The 22,484-nt window shown below is 37.2% G+C and overlaps 1 protein-coding gene across 1 annotated transcript in view; it reads left to right on the top strand.

The window, feature by feature from the left end:
• The window catches only part of ADCY8 (adenylate cyclase 8), a 345,650-nt gene that overhangs the window by 294,086 nt on the left and 29,080 nt on the right, over positions 1–22,484 (top strand). Inside the window, exons 13-14 of the mRNA XM_044669210.1 lie at positions 30–108; positions 12,682–12,840. Coding sequence (XP_044525145.1) covers positions 30–108; positions 12,682–12,840 — 238 coding nt within the window. The remainder of the gene's footprint in view (positions 1–29; positions 109–12,681; positions 12,841–22,484) is intronic.

Genomic DNA, 22,484 nt, shown 5'->3' with positions numbered 1-22,484 from the left:
GTATTAATTTTGTTTTTATTCTGCAGAAGGGATTTCCTGGGAACCAAGGAAGCCTCTCTGCTTTTGATGGCCATGTTTCTCCTTGCTGTATTTTACCATGGACAACAGGTAATGGGAACATGTTGCATTCACATCCAATTGGTCAGTTTTTGTTTCAGGTTCTTATAAAGTTCTATTTGCCATTTGTGGTTATTATCTACCTGAATATATAAGTATAATACCTTATTGGGTCCTGATTTACCCAGCATCTTTAGTCTCTCCAGAGGTTAGAGTCCTATCCTAGAAATCACCTTCTTCTTACCCACACCTTGTCCTACCTATTTGGACAACCAGTTATCACCTATTCCATATACCACAAAACTCTATCCCTGCCTGCCTATCTTAGACTATTATTTCCTATTTCTGATATCTCCTGTAATTGCCCAACACACCCTACTTAGTATCTCCTATAATGGAAGGAATGAATCCTTCCCCAGTTTCCCTTAGCAATAATGCTCCAGCATCTGCTTGAATATTTAGTAACAGGAAGCTCCTTACCTAAATACACAATCTACTCTTATCCCAATCAGTTCCAATCATTAAAAAGTTGTTTTCTTCTTACTAAACCAACATTGCCTCATTGCTATCAGATCTGTTTTCTGGGAAGAAGAATAAGAGTACGGCAGGGCACTAGTACATTCCAAGACCTATGATGGATGCCTGAAACCAAGGATAGAGGCAAATACCTGCTGACCACTTAAATAATGTGATTTTCTTATATATACATACATATAATAAAATTTAATTAATAAGGCATTACCAACATTAAATACAGTAATAAAAAAGTACATTGTACATTATGATACACTACAGCATAGTAATCCCACTCCCAATTTATCTGGAGGGGGTGCATTCCTAGATCCCCAGAAGATTCCTGGAATGGTGGACAGTTCTTTCTTTAACTTTTAACACCTATGTAAACTTTATTACATAGTATTGTGCTCTCTACATTCCTGTTCCTTGACCTAGTGCTCCACCCTACTACTCCCTACTACTCCCACTAAAAAAAATAAATAAATAAAATAAACAACCTAAAATGTTGCCAAAGCTTTTTTTAAAAAATATCTTCACAAAATTTCCATTCAAAGAATTATTGTTAGATCCGTGTCAGGCCAGCTTGCTTTTGCTGTCTTTCTCTCATTACCTTTGCACTCATGTCACAAGAAGGCATCAAAAGAGAGTACCAACAAAAAGAGAAAGATCCAAGGCAGAACTGAAATAGGAATGTATCAGAAAGAAATTGCTATGGAAACAGAAGGAGGTAATGAACTTTGGAAGAAGTTGCAGGGCGGCGGGGAGGGGAAGGACAACGTAGAACTGTTTTTTTTTTTTCTTAATGAAAGTAAAAAGGGAAAAAATGTATATTATAAAATGTAGACCACGGAGAAGGGGTAAATGAAGGATTGAATGACAAGTTAGAAGAGTAAAATATGGTTTAGTGCTGACAAATGTCATACAGTATAGTATGTAGACTAGAAACAAGAAACTTAATATGGCATTTCTCTGGATGTCAATGGAAACCAAACTGAAAAACTTAATTTTGTTGCCATTTGTTGGCACAATTCTATTTTTATTATAATTTTTTCCTGGAAAATATTTTAATGCAATTGCTATCTTTTCTTTCTAAACCACTTTCATTATTCCTAATAACATAAACTGTTAGGGTGGCACAATAGATAGAGCACTGGACTTTTAGTCAGGAAGACTGCTCTTCCTTTGAATCATCCTGATCTCCTCACTATCATCTCTCATCCCTCATCTCCAATCTGTTGCCAAAGTCTGTCAATTGCACCTTAGCCAAATCTCTCAATATTCTCCTCCTTCCTCCAATTCTGCTACTGCTTCAGTGTGTAATAGGTATAGGCTTTAAAGGTATAAAGGCAGATTTTTGCAAGTAGATTAGGGAAAGCCTTGGCTGGAAGTCACAGACATTCTGAATAGAGTGCAAGGGTTAGGGAGGAAAGAGCTAAGCAACAGACATTGCTGTTTTGTGAGGGGTTTGGAGCAGAAGTGCAATCAGCAGTCCCTATTTGACCTGGGATCTTGAAGAGTGGTGAAGGTTGTAAAGGCTGAAGACATCAAGCTGCAAGTCAACTCTGTGTAGGGAAGAGGCCTGTGATCTGGTGGACAGTTTGCAGACGGTTCCTGATATCCTGAAGACATCTCTGAATCAGTTGTGAGAACCCAAACCCAAGCCCTCTTCCTCAGGTCCTTAGCCAAGCTATCAAACCTGGTAGAACCCAGGTTGGCTAAGGAACTTACCCTTTTGACTCCAGACCTGGGCAGTTAGACATAGTTTCACCTAACCCCCTCTCCTATCCTCTCAAAAGACAATTAAACTGTTTCCCTGTAGTACCTTAAAGTTCCCATAGTGTATATTTATTATACTTTAACTTTATCCCTTGTCTTGATGGTACAAGGTGACAGGCCTAATTGTCACTTCTGTCAACAGTCATTTCCCTTAACAGTTAAACCCAGTTTCCCTAACTTGTTTAGTCCCCACCTATTGTCCATTCCTGTCTCCTATTCACCCTTCTGAACCCACATATAATATTTAAGTTATTTCCCTTGTTTTTTTCCATAAGAGTACAGACCCTCATCACCTTACACTGTGAGCCTGCTAGTGAGTCTGCCTGCCTCCAGTCTTTCCCCACTCTAATTCATCCTCCATTCAGCTGTTGAAGTGCAGATCTGTTCATGTCACCCCCTTTTATTTATTTTTTATTACTTGTGATTCAATAAGCTCCAGTAACCAATCCCCTTTTGCTCACAGGATCAAATATAAAATTCTGTACTGGCATTCAAATCCCTTCATTATCTAGTCTCCTCCTTATTTTCTAATCTTCTCATATCTTACTCTCCAACAATTAGTCTTTAATCATGTGACATTGGCCTCCTGACTGTTCTGTGAACAAGACACTCCAATTCTTAGCTCAAGAGCTGACTCTTCTACATAGAAAATTATTGACCCTTCTGGCTTCCTTAGAATCCCAGCTAAAATCATTTTTTCTTTTTTCTTTTTTTACTGCAAGGCTTCCCCAATTCCTCTTAATTCTAGTGCCTTTCCTCTGTTAATTATTTTTCATGTGTTTTGCATATAATTATTTGCATGCGGTCTCTCCTCTTAGGGTGTAAGTTCCTTTAGGGCAGAGACTGTTTTTTACCTAATTTTGTGTCCCCAGCATTTAACATAGTGTCCAGCTCCTAAGAAGCACTTAATAAATGTTTATTTCTTAATTTATTGATTGAGGATAAAATGAGATAACATTTGTAAAGCACCTGACACAGAATGTGGTACATAGTAAGCACTATATAAAATGCTTATTCCCTTCCCCCTCATTACAAAGAATAAAAGAAAGGAAAAAGGGATTCAGCAGAACCAATCTGACATCATCAACCTAATCTGATAGTACACACAGTGTTTTATAGCCATAGTGCCTGATCTCAGCAAATATAGGAGGGAAAGGTATTTTCTTATGTTCAGGATCAAGTTCAATCATTACAATTACACAATGTTTGGGGGTTGTTTTATTTTCCACTTCTATTTATGTTGTTGTAATTGTTATGTATATTGGGGCTTGGGGTAATGATTCTTAACTTAGTTTAAATTTAGCTAATGAGAATTCTGGCCAAGTCAGAAATAGAAAAATACTGCCAAAGAACTAAAGAAAGTGAAGTTAGAGAAAATGAAGACTTTTTTTGTATATCAGCTGAAGTAGAGTATTGAATTGAATCAGTTCAATCCAGATGATTCAGATCAAATAAATTCCCATTAATAATGATAATGGCTTGGAGGAGAGATTTCTATTTGTACTTCACAGGACAGCTGGAGTCAAATCTTGCTTCTGTCATTTACTATTTGACTATGAAAAAGTCATTAAACCTTTTTGAAACCCAAGAAACTTTCTAAGACATTTAATGAGTTATAGAGCCCTAATGGTGGTAGAGAGGTTCCTGGGAGGAAAATCATAGACCTCCTAACATCTTATTTTTTTAATCTTTAATTTTTTTAAATTTAAACTTATTTTTTATTAGTTAATGTGAAAATACCCAGGTAACTCTCTCCTTTCCTAATTGTCCTCCCCATTAGAAAATGCATTATTTGACAAAAAGATATAAATATATATATATGACTGTTTTGCTTATTTCTATTCATCAGTTCTTTATCTGGAGGTATCTAGAAACTAGTTGAACATAATTATAAAATGCTTTTTATACAAATAAAGTCAGATATAAATAATTGAAGAAACATCCATTGTTCATGGGTAAACAAAGCCAGTTTAATTAAAATGACAGTCCTACCTAAATTAATCTACTTATTCAGTGTCATCTCAATTAAATGACCCTTGACCTCTTAAAGTAATGATTATTCCTTATATCCATTTAATATTCTACAATGTATGTTATTTTCATACATATACTCTCATTTAAATAGGATAGAAATATCATTATCTCTTTGATTGGTGATGAAATTGAGGATTATAGACATGAAATGATTTGCCCAAAGCCAAAAGCAGCTCATCAGAGGCTGAGCTATAATTCAAACCCAGCTCTGGCTCTCAGCCTAGTTACTCATAGCCTATAGAGTATTATTATATGCATTTTTTATGATAAGATGATTTGAGGATCAGAAAGTGTAAGTCATACCCTAAACATCAAATACATATGAGTTTCTTTATTATTCACCTAGAATCTCTCCATCTCACTTCCCCATAATCAACACATATGTACATTATTCAACTATTTTAGAATAAATACATTAAAACAGAGTGAGAACACTGAGAACTAAATGGTATACTCAGTAGTTCTTGAAAGAGAGCTATAGTGGCATGTAATACAGGTTTATTAACTTTGTCATGTTTGTCAGTTGCCCTGGTTGGAATGTTGACGGAGGCATGAGCCAAAGGGCAAAACACCAACTGCCAGTTGAGCCAAGGGTATATAAAGCCCTGGAGACCCAGGGCTGTGTTCTGTTCTTCCCTGACTTCTCCCTTACCCCCTGGGGCCCGGGTGGTGGGAGTGAGAACTTGGGTAGCTTAGGCCTAACCAATTTAACCTAACCTTTAACCAATCCTACAGGACAACTTATCAATACTATCAGCACCACTGGCAAACCTTTAGTCAAAGATTAACTTTATTTATTATCCAGAAATCACATCACTCTGACCCAGGGCTACCTGCCCTGGGTGAGGAAAAGACCATCCAGACAAGACCTATTAGCAACCTGAGTCAGATAAACCTTTCACCCTTAGTTTCTCAGTACTTCCTAACCCTCTTTCCACTGCCTTGTTCCCTTCACTCTGTTATCAATAAGGGAAGGGGTTAGTAATTTGATATCTTAAAGGAGCCTGGTGTCTAGAAGTGAGAGTTTCATTTGACGCTCAGTTACCTGGGTTGGATCTTTGATACATGTATAACAAGTTTCAAGCTCAGCCTGGGTACAGCTCATTCCATCCTTTCAACTAACACCATCCTCCTTTCTAGCCTTATTACCAGCATTCGGCCCCTGACCATTCATTACAGGCACTCTAGGTATCCTAGCCATGAACAGTGAATAGAACACTGGATCTGGAGCCTGGAAGACTTGAATACAAAACTGGGTCTCAAACACTTGCAAGTTGTATCATCTTAGGCAATTTACTTTGCCATTGTCTCCTCAGTTTCCTCAATTGCAAAATGAGAATAATAATAGCACCCATCTCACATAAGCACTTACATACATATGTATAATAAAGAGATAAATATATTTGTAAATATCATAACTTCTATATAACATATATAAATATATTTAATATATAATGTATACATAAATAGATCTTATATTAGTTTATATGTTTTACATCAATATAACTATACTACTGTTGTATATATATGTGTGTGTGTGTGTATATATAACTATACAAATAGAAGGATATAGATAGATATGGATATATCTATGTGTATATGTGTATGCATTCATATCTATGCACACATATGCATATATGTTATGTTATTTGTCATATTTATATGTACAAGTAAAAATATAAAATAAAGACAAGTGAGGGGATGATGCTAGCATTTGAATTCTAGGGAAACAAGGAAAAAAAATCCTTGTGTAGGAGATGGGACTTGAGCTGAACTTTGAATAAAAAACTGGGGATTCTTAGAGGCAGAACTCAGGGAGGAAGTACCTTCCAGGCAACTCAAACCAGGTGATGAAAATTGTCAAATAGTACAAATACTCTGTGTGCATTATGTGACTTTAAAAAATACTCTAGGACTTAACTCCTGGATTTTTTTCAATATTTTTGCATAGTAAAAATTAAACCAAATTTTGAGAATCCATCTAAATTTATCTTGAGTCAGCAGCTAAAAATAATAGCCTTAGCTCAAAGAACTAGCTCCTTTTGATATTCCCAGTTTATGTTGGAGGTTCTCCATCACCCTATCCCAAAGCACCCAAATGTGTCTTTATGAATAATCCTTGAGGGACCATGTCTTGTTCATCTTTGTATCATCTCTTAGACAACACAGTACAGGACATTGAACATGGCATTCTTCAGTACGACTCCTTTCAAAACTATCCTTCAAAGAAAGTCAGACTAACTTTATGACTGATAACTAGAGAAGAGGGCAAATAAGCACAGGTCACCTTTGTCGTTTTCAGGGACACTGTGAGATAGGACAAACATCACTATCCCCATTTTATGAAGGAAGGAATCAAGGCTTTAAGTGACCTACTCATAGTCACATGGCTAGTAACTGACAGAATTGAAATTTAAACCCACATCCTGTTACTTCAAATCAGTTCAACAATCAGTGCTTCTTCCCATCATACTATCCCTGCATCTTCCCATGGAACTCTTGGTGATAACCAAGGGGGAAGAAAAGCCAATTTCCATGTCAGGATATGTTGAAGAAAATCCATTCATTCAATCAACAAACATTTATTTATTACCTGATGTGTGCCTGAGTTCAAATCCATCTTCAGACACTTACTAGCAACATAATCTTGGGCAAATCATTTTACCCTGTTTGCCCCAGCTTCCTCATCTGTAAAATGAACTGGAAAAGGACATAGAAAACCACTCCAGTACCTTTGTCAAGAAGACCCCAAAAGGGGTCATGAAAAGTGAGATATGTCTGAAATGACTCACCAGCAAAGTACCAAGTACTCTACGAGACTTTAGAATAACAAAAATAAAAGTTCCTATTCTCAAGGAGCTTACATTATTTCAAATAAGTGAAGTAAAGTCAATAGAAAGTGCTATTAATTTGTACTTTTCAGACTTGTTTTCTTCTTTTGAAGATAGTGAGAGGGAGATAGGATAAGGAACTTGCCCAAGGTCTCATGGCTGTTAGTTATAGAACTGGGGCTGGGATCTGTGCAGTCTTTTGACTCCCAGTTCAGTAAGTCTCTGTCTTAAACACAATCCTCCTCTGAAGTGCATCATGCTAATTGTCATCTAATTATAGCATCTTCCAAGTTCAATGAATCCCATACAGCTCAGCATCTGCCCACTCCTGAGTTTGTTACCTGGTACCCTTCTTTTCTCTTTGTGACTCACATGTCTCTCAATTTTTCTTAAAGTGCTTAATAATACCCATTGATCCCTCTTACTCAGAAATAGAGACTGTGGAGCAGATGTAAATAGAAATCTGCAAAGTCACCAAGGCAGTTATATAACTCAATAATTGGGAGATTTCATCTAGTATCTAGGTGAAAGCGATATGCTAAACACTCCCACCTCCAAGGCTAGGGAAGGAAAGATTAGGCTGGGAAGCAGCACATTTTGGTTGCATTTCCAGCCCCAGATGATTCACTCAGAAAAGCCTTGGGGACCTGAATGAATGGGAGGGTCAAGGGGTGAGCAGGGGAGGGAATCATCCTCTACCCTTACTTCATCATTTACCATAGAAGGAAAAGGGACCTGCCATGCAGCCCCATGGAATATGACAGGATGAATGAGGTTATATACAAGACACTTTCAGGTCTCCTAAAGGAAGGCATAGGAGTGGGAATAAGATGGAATACAATGTCATTTTGTGACCTCTTTCTAATATCTCTGTTGTTTTCATGGCCTAGGGAGGACTCAAGGCTTTCAATCAAACTCTTATATTAGCCTTTCCTTTTCTTCCAAGCTTTTGAATTGACTTCAACATGATTGGGACACACTGTCTGTGTCTGTCTCTTGTCTTTCTCTCTCTGCCTGTCCCATCTCTGTCTCTCTGTCTCTGTCTGTCTCTGTCTCTCTCTGTCTCTCTGTCTCTCTCTCTCCCTACCTCTCTGCCTCTCTCTCTCTCTGTGTGTCTCTGTCTCTCTGCCTCTTTCTCTCTCTGTATCTCTCTGTTTCTATCCTTGGCTCTCTGTCTCTGTCTGTCTCTCTGTCTCTGTCTCTCTGTCTCTCTCTCTCTCCCTTTCTCTCTCTCTGTCTCTTTTTATCCCCTCTACTATCCCTACTCTCCCCAGATAAGTAAAGCAAAATGACCAAAATAATGAGTGAGAACACTTAAAAGTCTTTAAAAGATAGGTAGGCTACTGAGAACTTATCCTGGGGATCGGAAACCTTACTCTCTCTGAAAATAATAAATCTTATTTATATAGAATTTTAGTACAAAAGTTGGTGCCTTCATTTTAAAGATGCGGAAAATAAACTTCGTAGTATTTGGGGGCCTTAGAGATTATCTATGCCAAGGATAATACATCCTTTACATTTTTATTCATTTCTAAATAAATTTAGCATTTCCATCAATTATTTGAAAACTTTATTCTGAGCAGGGATCTAAGGCTTAACTAGACTGCAAAGTTTAAGAATCCCTTATTTAGGCCAGACCCCTTCCTTTGACTAATTCTTTCACTAAAGAAAGTTGAGTTCCTGAGTTGATGATATCTCTAAGATCACACATACCAAATATCATAGCTAAGATTTCAATCAAGTTTGTCTCTTCTAACTTCAGATACAGAGCTCTCTGTCTGCCATGTATCTGAACCCCTAAAAGGGCCTAACTCACTTCTAACTCATCAGTGCTCAAGAATTGATTATATTTTACTTTCTACTTTTAGCATTTTCCCAAATGTCATTGTTTTTGAGTTGTCAGATTATTGTTTTGTTTTTCAGAGAAATTTTCTAATGTTCCCATTTTTTTTTCACCAGATATTCCTGGAGAAATCATTCAGACACAATGGAATATAATAGAAAATCTCAATGTCAGAAATTTACATTTTTCCTTTTCTTTTTTTATATTTTTATTAATGAAGTAAATTGAAACCTTTACATTCTAAAAGAAAGTGTCTTAGAACCTAAAAATCTGATACTGAGCACCATATTATTGCAGTCAGCCTGCATTATAATTCAATTATAATATTAGCTTATTTATATACCTCACATGTTCATTACTTTTTACCTATTGAGTTTTTAAAAAACCTATTCCCTTGTCTTAAAATTTCTTCATGGAAAACAGTTATTCCCTGGAAGTAAAAAAATCATAGATTTAAAGCTCAAGGGGATCTCAGAAGTCACTCAGTCCAATCTCCTCATTTTATAGTTGAGAAAATTTAGGCCTAGGGAGATTAAATGACTTTCCCAATGTCATCCAAGTAGTAAGAATCAGAGGTAGAACTGGAACAAAGGTCTTTTGCTTTTAGTTCTTTCAGCTATAGCCCTTGTCTGTCTGTCTGTCTCTATCTCTCTCAGATGTTTCCCTATTTCAAGCTCTATTAGAAGTGACATTTAGGGGCATCTAAGTAACCCAGTAGATAGATAGTTAGACCTGGAGATGGGAGGCTCAAATTTGGACTCAGACATACTGGTCAAGTCACTTAACCCTAGCTGCCTAGCCCTTCCTCCCCTCTGCCTTGGAATCAATACTTAGAATTGATTTTAAGACAGAAACTAAGGTTTTGTTTTGTTTTGTTTTTGTTAATAAAAGTGACATTTAGAGTTGAGAGGTGTTACCCATTACCTTCCTCTAATTACACAATGGTTGATCCAACTAAGCATGGGATTATTTTAATGTGTTTAAGTCAGATATTCTTGTGGTTCAGATGCTACTTTTGTAGTACACTCAGTCACAATTTATGCTCTTAAAATTTTAGAAAAGGAGATACATGATAAAGTCTCCAAATATCTGACAAATCATCTCATAATTTTATTAGAAAGGTAAAGATGACAATAAAGGAAAATGGAAAATATTGGAGGACTACACCAATACATTATTGGTGTAACTAAGAGTTTGTCCAACCAAAAGACACTAAATTGTGCATAACATTTAAAGCAGCAGCATCACTACTAGACTTTTTCCCCAAAGTGCTAAAAGAAAAAGGAAAGAGACTCATATGTAAAAAATATTTTAACTGAACTTTTTGTTCTAACAAATAACTTGAAACTATGAGGGTACCTAACAACTGGGTATGGCTAAACAAATTGTGGTATATTCATATAATGGAATATTATTATCCTCTAAGAAATAACAAATGAATGGTTTCAAAGAAATCTGGGGAGATGTGTATGAATTGATGAAGAACTGACCAGAACCAGGAGAACAAGTTATATAATAACAACTATAACATAAAGAAAAACAACTTTGAAAAATTTAAGAACTCTGATCAAAACTATAATTATACAGGCCTAGAGACGGGAGGTCCTAGGTTCAAATCTAGCCTCAGACACTTCCCAGCTGTGTGACCCTGGGCAAGTCACTTGACCCCCATTGCCTACCCTTACTCCTCTTCTGCCTTGGAGCCAATACACAGTAATGACTCCAAAACAGAAGGTAAGGGTTTAAAAAAAACAAAACTATAATTATAACTCTAGATTATAACTTATAAGGTAGCATGCTACATATCTCCTGAAAGAAGAGTTGTGGACAGTTCTTTTTTTAAATAAGTTTTTTTTATTTATTTGTTTGTTATAATTCCCCGATATCTCCATCCCCTCATTAGAGAAGGCATTTATTGAAAAAAAAGATATATATGTATATGCATATAAAACTTGTTTCTATTTATTAGTTCTTTCTCTGGAGGTGGACATACACAAATCATTCTTCAAACAATACTTCTGTTGCTATATTTATATCCTTTCATTTCTGCTCATTTCATTCTTCATAATTTCACATAAGTCTTTCCATGTTTTTTTTAATTAACCTACATATCATTTCTTATGGTGCCTTAGTATTCTATCACAATCATATACTGTAACTTGTTTAAACATTCCACACTGGTAGACATTGGTTCAATATCCAATTCTTTGCCACCACAAAGAGAACTGCTATAAATACTTTAGAACATATTGGTCCTTTTTCTTTTTCCCTGATCACCTTAAGAAATAAAACTGATAGTGGTATTGCTAGGTCAAAACCTATACACATTTTTATAATTCTTTGGACATGATTCCAGATAGTTCTGAATGAAGCAAGTGTATGGATTTGTTTTGCTTGTCTATGATATTTTGTTACAAGAATTGTGCTTTTTTTGTTGAGGTAGAGGTTCAGGGCAGAGAAGGGAGATAAAAAAAGAAAAGGAAAAAGAAGGTAAATGTAGCATTTTAAAATGAATAGAACAGATGGTGATAATGACAAAGCAGAACAGCTTTGAAAGTTTAACATGAAATCTATTATGTACTTTTTTATTATTTTTTTTAACCCTTGTACTTCGGTGTATTGTCTCATAGGTGGAAGATTGGTAAGGGTGGGCAATGGGGGTCAAGTGACTTGCCCAGGGTCACACAGCTGGGAAGTGGCTGAGGCTGGGTTTGAACCTAGGACCTCCTGTCTCTAGGCCTGACTCTCACTCCACTGAGCTACCCAGCTGCCCCTATTATGTACTTTTTTTAAAAAAAACTACCTATAACTAATGTATTTTCAAATGTGATGCTTTTTTCCTGGTTTACTTTTAGAATAATTTTTGTTTACAAAAATGACAGAAATAGAGAAGCAGAATTTCATAAGTAAAATTAACTCTAGCGACCATCTAATCTAATTCAAACCTGCAAATCAGTTCCCTCTGTGTTATGTACTTGGTTCTATCTCCTACCTAATTAAATAGCTTTTAATTCAATTCCATACATATGTGCATGAATAGACTTTATGGTACAGTAAAAAAAGAGGGATAAATCTTGAGTTAAGAGGTAGAAGAATAGAATTTCAAAGTTGGAAAGAACTTCAGAGCCCATCTAGACTAACCTATGAGTATCCAGAGTACAGAACTAGAACTAATGACAAAGTAATAGGAAATAGATAGATTTCCATTCCTATTATAAGCAATAACATCCTAAGCATTAGAGTTTTTAAAAAACAAATGGGCTATCTTAGGCACTGGTGAGTTTCTATCCTGGAAAAGACCTAGCAGTGGTTGAATGAATGCTTGTTAGGAATGTTTTAAGAAGGGGAAGGGATTCCTCCACTGAGTTGGACTAAAAGACAATTGTGAGGTTCTCTGATCTTGTATCTTCCTTCCATTACAACAGCAGAAGAGATCTTAGAAGAAAATCTACCCAATATTCCTACTTTTTAGAAGATTGTAGCCAAATTGAATACAAATGAAACACTAGAGAAAGAAGTCTTGCCATCTTCCTACATGGATTTAACTTAGATGCCTAAGAATTTTACACTTTTTCCTTTCTGTTTCCCTCTCCATCCTTTTCCTCCCTCTCTTAACATGTACAGCTGGAATATACGGCTCGTCTGGACTTCCTCTGGCGTGTTCAGGCCAAAGAGGAGATCAATGAGATGAAAGAGCTGAGGGAGCACAATGAGAACATGCTTCGTAACATCCTGCCAAGTCATGTGGCTCGACATTTCTTAGAGAAGGACAGAGATAATGAAGTAAGTGCTTCTACATCTGTTCAGGATGGTATTATAAAGTATTATAAAGTCCCCCCAGAACTCCAGGAAAGGTGTCAAACCTGGCAGAAGCTAGGTTTTTGACTCCAGTCCTGGGCAGTTAGATATAGTTTCACCTCAACCCCTCTACTATCCCCTCATATTATAATTAAACTGTTTCCCTGTGTGTTTTCTAGTATTTTAAAGTTCTCATTGAATGTATTTAACATTTTGAGGTTATTCCAGGCTGGGTGGGCAGAGTGACAGTTAGTCAGGCTTAACTGCCATTTCTGTCAACGGTCATTCCCCTTAGAGTTAAACCTGATTCCCTGGCTTGTAAAGTCTTACTCATTGTCCCTTCCTGTCTCCTATTCACCCCACTGAGCCCACAAATAATATTTAAGTTAATTCTCCTGGTTTTCCCCATAATACTTCTCCTGGCTGCTTAGGGCTTCCCTTTAGGGCTGGCCAACTACAATATACTGCTTGCTCTTCTTGCTTTAAGATCTCCATGACTCAAACTTTCAGGTCAAGTAAGAATTTCTGCCTCTACCTGAAAATGAGGAAAATAAAACAAAATAGGAGAAAAACAAACCACTACCAGGCTCAGTTCTCTGAGCCAGTTTAAAAGAGAAGTGGTGAGAAAGTATCCTGCCTCCAGTTCAGTTCATCATGCCCACCAAGGGAGATGAACTGAGATGCTCCTACTTTGGAAAGCAACAAGAAAGCAGGGGCAGGAAAGAAAGCAATGGTCCCAGGCTGACCACTTTTAATGACACAATCTGTTCTGGCTACGTAGTGAGTCAGAAGAGGCTACTCTCACCCATTATGGGTGAATATGGAGAAGAAAGGTGCCTCTATATTAGTTGATCTGGGCTTGTGCAAAGTACAAGGCAAGGTTCCTTAAAATTACCATCACTTATCCTCAGTATTAATGTCTTGCATGTTGCAGGTGTTTATGTTTATTTTTATTTTTTACAAATTAGACTTTTTCTTCTTATTTTTATTTTGGTGGCAGGAGGGAAAGAGGTGGTATTGTGTTGATATAGGGAGTTTATTGGGAAACTGAGTAGTCTAGTGCTTGCCATGGGCTACACAGTCAGTACCATGAGATGCAGGACTAAAATCCAAGTCTCCCTGACTCCAACACCAGATCTCCATTCCCTGCAAAATGCTCCTTCTTAAATTGAACTGAATTGAATCAGGTATGATATGCAAATAGAAACTGAAAAGGGTATCTAGAGTAGATGGAACCTACGTTGAGCCCTGAAGTTTAACAAGGATTTCAATGGGCACAGACAAGAAGGGAGGACATTTCAGAAGTACTAGAAATAGCTAGTAATGCAGAAAATAGAGCACTGGACCTGGAATCAGGAAGATGTGAATTAAAATACAACCGTAGACACCTAGTATCTATATGAATCTGGGCAAGTGACTTCACCTGAGTTTGCCTTAGTTTCTTGAACTATAAAATGGGGATGACAATTGTGTCTAACATGCAGAGATGTTGTGAGGAGCAAATGAGATAGCATTTGTAAAAGCACTTAACATAGTGCCTGGCAGTTGGTGGGCACCATATAAATACTTATTCCATTCCCTCCCTCCCGTTCAGGAAAGGATGATCTGGAGTAATATGAAAAGGGAAAAGAATTTAAAATGAAGTTAGGTATCAGTTATTTGGTGTGTAAGTGGAAATTTTGTATCCTTTAGACTTCATCTTCCAGAATTCTTACCTTGCCCCAAACTTCCCTTTTCTTTTCTGTTTACATGCATCTTTTACATGATTGTATATAAGTTTTGGGTAACGCTTCTCTTGCTCTCTTTTCCACATGAGTGTGGTTTGGTGAGCGCTCTGTTTTCTCTAGTTCTCTAGTTAAATATTAATAAATCTTTATAAATATTATACTTTGGAGATACTGAGTATTAATTTTAAAATCTATGTTGGTTTGTCAGAAACATAAAGTAAATAAAGGAGAATTCAATAAGATATCCCTAGGAAAGGTAGGTTAGAGGCAAATTAAAGAGTCACTTAAATACCATAACAAGAAGTTTATATTTTAATCCTGTGAGCAGTAAGGTTTTTGAGCATGGAGTAAAATGGACAGATTTGTGCATTAGGAAGATATTCCTAGAAGCTGTTTGAAGGATAGATTGAAGCATGGAAAAGCTAGACACAGCAAGATTATTCAATTATTTTTCAGTCTTTTCTGACTCTTCATGACTCCTTTTAGGGTTTTCTTAGCAAAGATATTATAATGATTTGCCATTTCCTTCTCCATTTTACAGATGAGGAAATTGAAGCAAAAAGGGTTAAGTGACTTGCCCTTAGGGTCACATAGCTAGTGCCTGAGGCCAGATTTGAACTCCTTCGGTCTTCTTGACTCCAGGAACAACACTCTATTTCAAAAGTATGAGTGAAGTGTAAGGAAATCCAGACCAGGATGGTGGCAGTGGGAGTTGAGATTCAAAAACAGATGGCAGAGATATTTTCAAGGTAGCATCCATAGGACTTAGCAACTTCTCATTTCTTGGTGGTATGGAAGAGGAAGGAACCAATGACAAAGTTGCTAATAAAATAGATATCATACCTGCCCATCAACAGTATGTCAAAGAGCTCTTTTGAGAATCTGTTTATTCATTCATTTATTTATTCAACTTTATAGAGCCCTTTTTCTGCACCAGGCCCTATAGTAGGCATTAGGATTACAAAATCAAAAATCAAATACTGCCCAACCTCAAGGAGCTTGCATTCTATTGAGAGGAAACAATATGTTTGATGTAAATATGAAATAATTCAGAGTGGGAAAAGCATTTTAGATTTGAGAGATCAGAAAAGGCAAATGTCACCTGAGTTATACTTTGAAGTATCCTCCCTACATCCTCCTTGTTTCCCTGCTCAGTTTGTTCTGTTTCTACACCAAACTACATGTGAATCCCCAGCCTAGTTCCTGGCGTATAGTAGATGCTTAATAAATGTTTATTACTTAATGTATTAATGTGTGTTCAACTCTCCTTTGTACTTTTCAGATATACTCTTCTTAAATACACAAATTATGAGAAATAGAAAGTTCTTATTCCTCCTTTCCACCCTAGTGCATAACTAGTATCTTCCCTTTTCTTTCCTCTCTAAAAACTCTCAAATCAAAACCAACCAACCTTGGGATCCTGGATCTTGGAATCTTCTGTTCGTTTTTGTTTGTTTGTTTGACTTCTTCAATGTCTTTTCAAGAAATTAAGATTCTGCAGGGCATCAGTAAGACCTGGTTCAGATCTTATCTCAGATACTAGCCTTGTGAACCTGGGGAAAATGACAACCACTCTCAGTCACAATTTCCTCATTATTAGAATAATAGCAGCACTGACTTCAGAGTTTTAAAGATTAAATGAGATAACATAGGTAAAGCACTTTGCAGATTATACACAAATGCTACCATCATTATTCTTTTCTAGAAGAATGTTATTAATGCGTTATTTTATGGCCCCTTTAGGTTGTTCAAATACATTTTTCCCTTTTGGATTTTTCTTGAATTTTATTCTTACATTTCAAATTACTATTCAGTATGATCTTTACATGAAAAATGCTTTAATGCCATCTATTCCATTAAATGTCTGTTTCCCCACATACACACCCATGAGATGATAAACAGTTTTTCAAGGCAAGTTATTCTTTGCTCTAAACATTCCTTGATCTTTGAAATATTGTATTCCAAGATCTCCATTCATTTATAATCGACATTTCCAGATCTTTCTTAGGAGACCCTTATTGTAGTTCCTGGGTCTTTGAACTCCTTCTACCTGAATGCTGGAAGTCTTTTTTATTTCTTTGATGTGGGGGCTCTGGATTTTGTATTTGATATTCCTGAAACTTTTCCTTTTGGGGTTCTTGCAAGTGTCCTCTGGTTCTAATAGAATTAGGCAGCTTTTATGTCTGCTGTATTAAAATATGTCTAGATTTCTTTTCTTAACATGGTTTTTGAGAAACCAGTGATTCTTAAATTCTTTGTACTTGGCCTTTTTTCAAGTCTACTTTGTTTGATGTCAGATATCTTACATATTTTTCCATCTTGTGATTTTATCCTAATATGTTGTGCTATCTCACGAAGTAATGATTTATGTTTTGTCTATTCTAGTTTCCAAATAATCCATTACTTGGGTAAAATTTACTGCTTTCTCCTATAGCACTTATTTACCTTCCAATTCTTTCCTCCAAAGCATTTATTTTTTTTTTAATCTCTTGCTTCATTTCTTCTAGGTATTCATGTAGTTCTTGTAGAAAAATCTTTGTTTCTTTTCCTCTGACTCACTACTTACAATTGTTTTAAAGCATTCTTTCCTGTGAAGGATTTGCAATATTTTTTGATATTGGTAATGTGCTTTCTTTGCTTTTTTTCAACTCTCCCGCTGTAGTTCCTGAATTTGGGGCTTTTTGCTGAGGCCAAGCTCCATGTCTTGCTGCACTTCTTAATCTCATCCTGATTACTCTGGGTTCTTTGACTGGTCTCCCACCCCCAAGAACTACTTCTCCTTTCTTCCACCTCCCTCTGTCCCCCTACAGCCCTCATGGATCTTTGAAGTTCAGATGACTGGATCATTAGGGAATTTTATGGCTGCTCAGGACAGAATGCTAAGGATATTAGAGCACCCTCCACCCAAGTTCTCATAGTTGGAGAGTTTTCATGCTTCTCTGTCACTGCTGCACCCATAGTGATAGCACCTGGTTGATGCTTTTCCTCAAGGACCCCTACTGTAGTCTTATAAGCACTCTGGAACTTTGTCAGAAGGGGTTCTTGCTCAGAATTGTGGGATTGCGCAGAGAACCCTATAGCGTACACCTTACACTCTTGTATGTACTGGAAAAGAGGCCCTTCTCTAGTAGTCTCTGGAGGTCTTTGGACTTACTTGCACCCACATTGGCTTTTCTGTTGGCCTCCATTCTTTATTGTCTTTGGGCTGCTGGCTAACTTTTTATGCAGTTCCAGGTTGGAAAAAAATCACTGATTGTGGTTCCTCATTGGATTTCTTGACCATTGTTCAATCTGATGTGAATTTCAGATTTTAGCTAGAGTTAGTTCAGGAAATTGGGCAACCTATCTCGATTCAGGCAGTCATCTTAGCCAGAAGCAATAAGCATTTCAGACAAGGACTATAGCATTCCAGGTTTAAAAGATATCTTTGAGGTCATTGAGTCCAACCCCCTGATTTTAGAGACAAGAACATTGAGTCTAATAAAGGGGAAGTAATTTGTTCAAGGTTCTAAACCTATTTAATGACAGAGATAGGACCAGAATGCAGAGTCCCTGACTTCTAGTGAGGGACTCTTTTTTTCTACAACCCCCTCGACATGTGATATTATGATTTTTATATTTAAGAAATTATATGTGTGCCCGTCCATGTGGGCAGGAATAGTATCCTTCTCTGAGAAATGAGGAGGTTGGAGTAGATAACTGTTGAGATCCCTCCCATCTCTGAAATTCTAACTTCCAAACTCCTTAACATCTTATTACTAAATGAATTTAAGGGAGCAGCCCTATAAATTCTGCCTACTTTTAGAGCTTATTATTTTTTGCTTTTCTCCGTATTCCCAATTGGCAAAGGATAAGGATTTAATGAATGTTTGTTGACTAATCAACTGACTTTCTAAAATTAAGAAGGAACAGGGTATCAGTAGCTAGGACACTTAAGATCACAGAGAAAGTAAGAGTTCTTTTTGGTCTAAGAAACAATGATATCCATTCTCAGGATAGAGTAGGAAGCAGAGAAGAGGTGACTAGAGGGAGTGAAGAGAAGCTAGGCAGCTGCCCAGTCTTCCTGACTGAAGTTGACACCTTCATTACATAGTTTATGAAATTCCTAGAGTGTCACATGCAATCATGCTCAAATATCCAATAGAAAACATATTCCAGAACCAACTGCAAATTCTTCTTGGATTACAGGTGTTAAGATACCTCTCTAAAATTCCTCTTCCTTGGGTTGCAATGATAGTCTTGAGCTTCATGCCTACCTAGTTTCTCAACTCTCAAGTCCCTCTCCAGGAATTTTCACTGACTGTTCCCTATTTCTGGAATGCTTGCCCTCTTCATCTCTGTCTCCCAATTTTGCTGGTAACCTTCAATACCCAGTTAAAATTTTACCTTCTTCAATTTCTTTAATACTAATGCTTTCTCTTTTAAATTTATGCAAAATCATGTTTGTACATGTTTGTTTTCATGTTGTCTCTCCTGTCAAAGTACAAGTCCTTTCAGAGCAGGAATTATTTTGTTTTGTTTTGTTTTACTTTTTTTTGTTTTCCAATGATTAGCTTGGTGCCTTGCACACTGTATACTCTTAAATGTTTCCTCCCTTGATGACCATTAATGCTATTCTCAGGAACCTGTAGGCTGGCTGGATCGACTGCTACTGAAGGGCTAAAATTTGGAGGCGGGGTGATGAGGAGGAGAATGGGAACACTATGCTTATTTGGATATATTCTCCTCTCTTCCCTGTTTACTAGGTTCTAAAGTATACAATTTTACCCCATTAAAATAATTCCTTATGAATGGCATGTTGGAGTTCTCCTTAACAATTGAACAAACACTTAATAAAAACCTACTGTGTAAAGAGAATCATGCCAAAATTAACATTTTAAATGAGTTATAGTCCCTGCCCTGATACATTAGAAAAAAATGCTGATTATGGTGGCAGCCACTTACTTCCAATGTGAACTTGAACAAATCACTTAAAATCACTGACTCGGATTAGAGAGCCCATAAGGTCCATCCAAAACTTGATACTATATAGACAAATCAGGAAAGGATAGGTCACTTAAGACATTTTGCATTCCTATTCACTGATAGTCTTGGGGGACAAGGCTGGGGGTAAAAATAGGTGGCAGGTAGAGGAGAGAAGCCGATATTTCTAAACATTGGCCTCATGCCAGAAGTGTTTTGTAGATATCCAAAGCCTTCTCCTAAAAACTCAATTCATTTATTCTTTCCAGGTCTTGACCTGCTTTCCATCTAGCTATCTAATATGCCTCTCTGTCTATCTGACTTCTCAGAGGAGATACTTGAAAAGCACCTACTCTAGAAATCTTGATCTCCAGAATTAGAGGGGTGTGTGTGTGTGTGTGTGTGTGTGTGTGTGTGTGTGTTTGTGTACATGTGAAGATAGCAGATTGAGTAGCATAGCACTTCAATAACCAAAGCTTCCAATTCTGGATCCTAGCCACAATCATGCCTATTTACTCAGACCCTAGCTCTAGCCTTACACTTCTTCTGTTGTTGGTGTATATCATGCTCTAGATACAAACCCAAGAAAATTGGTAGAATATTTGTGGCTTCAGTTCCTCAGCACTCTCAGGGCTATGCTTATGGCCTTTTGCTTTCCAGCAAGGGCATTTTCCATAGGGATTATACCTGGGGAAGATTTATGAATGAAATGGTAGCAGCAGCAGCTGGCAGACTTTGGAATAATCCTATGATTTAGAGCTGGCCACCAGGCTCATTCTCTTGCTCTCCAAAAACGATTCGCTAAGCATGTACCCTAATCATCCCCTGGCAGATTTGTTTTCTTCTCTCCTACTAACATGCTCAGGCTGCCAGAGGCTCTGACATAGATTGGGTCAGCCATTTCCTCCAGCTGCTTCTCTCTCATAATATTAGGCTTAAAAACTACCCGTCTGCCTGGCCGTAGAGTGAATGCTACAGTTTATGTAATAATTCACTGTGTAGCACTATCGTGGGTCTCTGACCCCCTTCTTGCCAACTGATGCTGACAAAACTGTTTTATTTGATGCTTAGGTATCACAGTAAAGGAGCAGGAAGACCCAGGTTTAAATTCTGAGTTTGGATCATGCTAATTGACCATGCTCATGATCCTTGGCAAGTCACTTAATTTTTCTCTGCTTCAAGCATATCTCAGGGGTTTTAATTTGCAGAGCAGATGCCAACCAATATTGATAAAATTTCCTCCTCTGGGTCTACCTGTTTCAATAAAAGCGGAAGTCCAGTCCTGATGTCTTAACCCAGCTTTGTGCTTCTTCCTCCGTACACTGGATTCACTCTACACCAGAATTTGATGTGTGGCATACCCAGCAACACATGAATCTCATCTTAACTATACATGATCCACAGACATGAGCTTATAAGTCATTGGCTTCTTTCATTTTTTCATCTTTATCTATGTTTTCCAGCCTATTTTTCACTGTCATCCCCTAAGCTCATCTTTGCATTGAAATCACTGACTAACAATCTAATTTGGAAGGTCTGATTGAGTTCTTCACAGAATTTTTCTGCCTCTTCATCTTCTGGAAGCTACAATGACCTTCATGGTCATCCTCTTTGACAATGTTTATCGTGAGCTGTACAATACAAGATGAAAATGACCAGATATCCCATGAAATTATGCTTCTTTTTGCCTTTGAATGAGCACAAGTACCAATTCCATAAACTCCTTTATGTGCCTCTCTAAGAGAGAATCTGTGAACCATCCCCCCATTTAGATGCAATTTCCTTTTATCTTCTAATTTCATTTATAGCAAGAATGTCAACCTTGCTAAGATTTAGTTCTATCAATATTACATCCACTCATTGGTCACTGGACAAGGATTTCACATCTATAATGCTAATAGTTAAGATAATGTTCTAAAAATTATGATTTCTGGCACCCTCTGCCACCATCACTACAGAAGTAGAATGGAGACAAACAGAACTGAGGACCATTTTGTATTTTTTCCAATGGATTTCCATGATCAAAAAATGTGCCACACAGTAGCCATGTTATTGAAAATGAGGCTTTCTAGAAGTAGTTAGTTGGTCCACAGAAAGCAGATACTGTCTTCTCACTTGCATTTTACTCAATGCCTTCCCAGTCTGGTAGAATGTTTTAAAATCTGAATTTCACTAGTATGACTTCCTAGATGCCAGATAGCTTCCATTCTAGAGGATGTTATAATGATAACATAATAATAATAATGTTATTAATCATGATTAAATGAAAGGTAGGAATTTGCTTACAAGCAAATGTCTTTCAAACTTGTAAAGGGACTCAGTTCATCCTGAACATATGGCATTTATCACTTTCTTATTAGAAAAACAAGGGAGCCATGAGTAGCATGGTTTTAGAATGATGGGACTGATTTGGGGACTATGGCTTCTCTCACTAGACAGAACAATAGTTTATTCCAAACTGTGGGAAAGGTGTGACTGCTATCATTAAAAACAAGAAGTAGAATTCATACCTTGGACCCCATTCCCAAGACAATGTTCCCCCAAGCTGTTCTTAATTAAGTCATAATGAGCAAGTAATGGACTGCTTCCCAGGGCTTAATTATGGCATAGATGACACTTGACACTGATCACCCAAAACCCCATTGAAAAAACTCAATTGGTCATTAATCCCCAGGAAATTCCCTGCACCAAGGCTATGATTGCTATTTGGAGCTTAAAACAAAGATTAAAAAAACACTTAGAGTTGAATATTTGCCTTGTGTAGGCGACAGAGCTGAAATTGCCTTGGACAGGATGTTTCCAGAAAGCCAATTCTCTGTCCTCTTTGTGTTTGGGCTATCTGAATCATCTCACAGCATCACTCCTACAGAGAGAGAGAGAGAGAGAGAGAGAGAGAGAGAGAGAGAGAGAGAGAGAGAGAGAGAGAGAGAGAGAGAGAGA

This window comes from Gracilinanus agilis, chromosome 1, assembly GCF_016433145.1.
Source record: "Gracilinanus agilis isolate LMUSP501 chromosome 1, AgileGrace, whole genome shotgun sequence".
Lineage (NCBI taxonomy): Eukaryota > Metazoa > Chordata > Mammalia > Didelphimorphia > Didelphidae > Gracilinanus > Gracilinanus agilis.
This window is presented reverse-complemented; position numbering and strand designations above follow the sequence as displayed.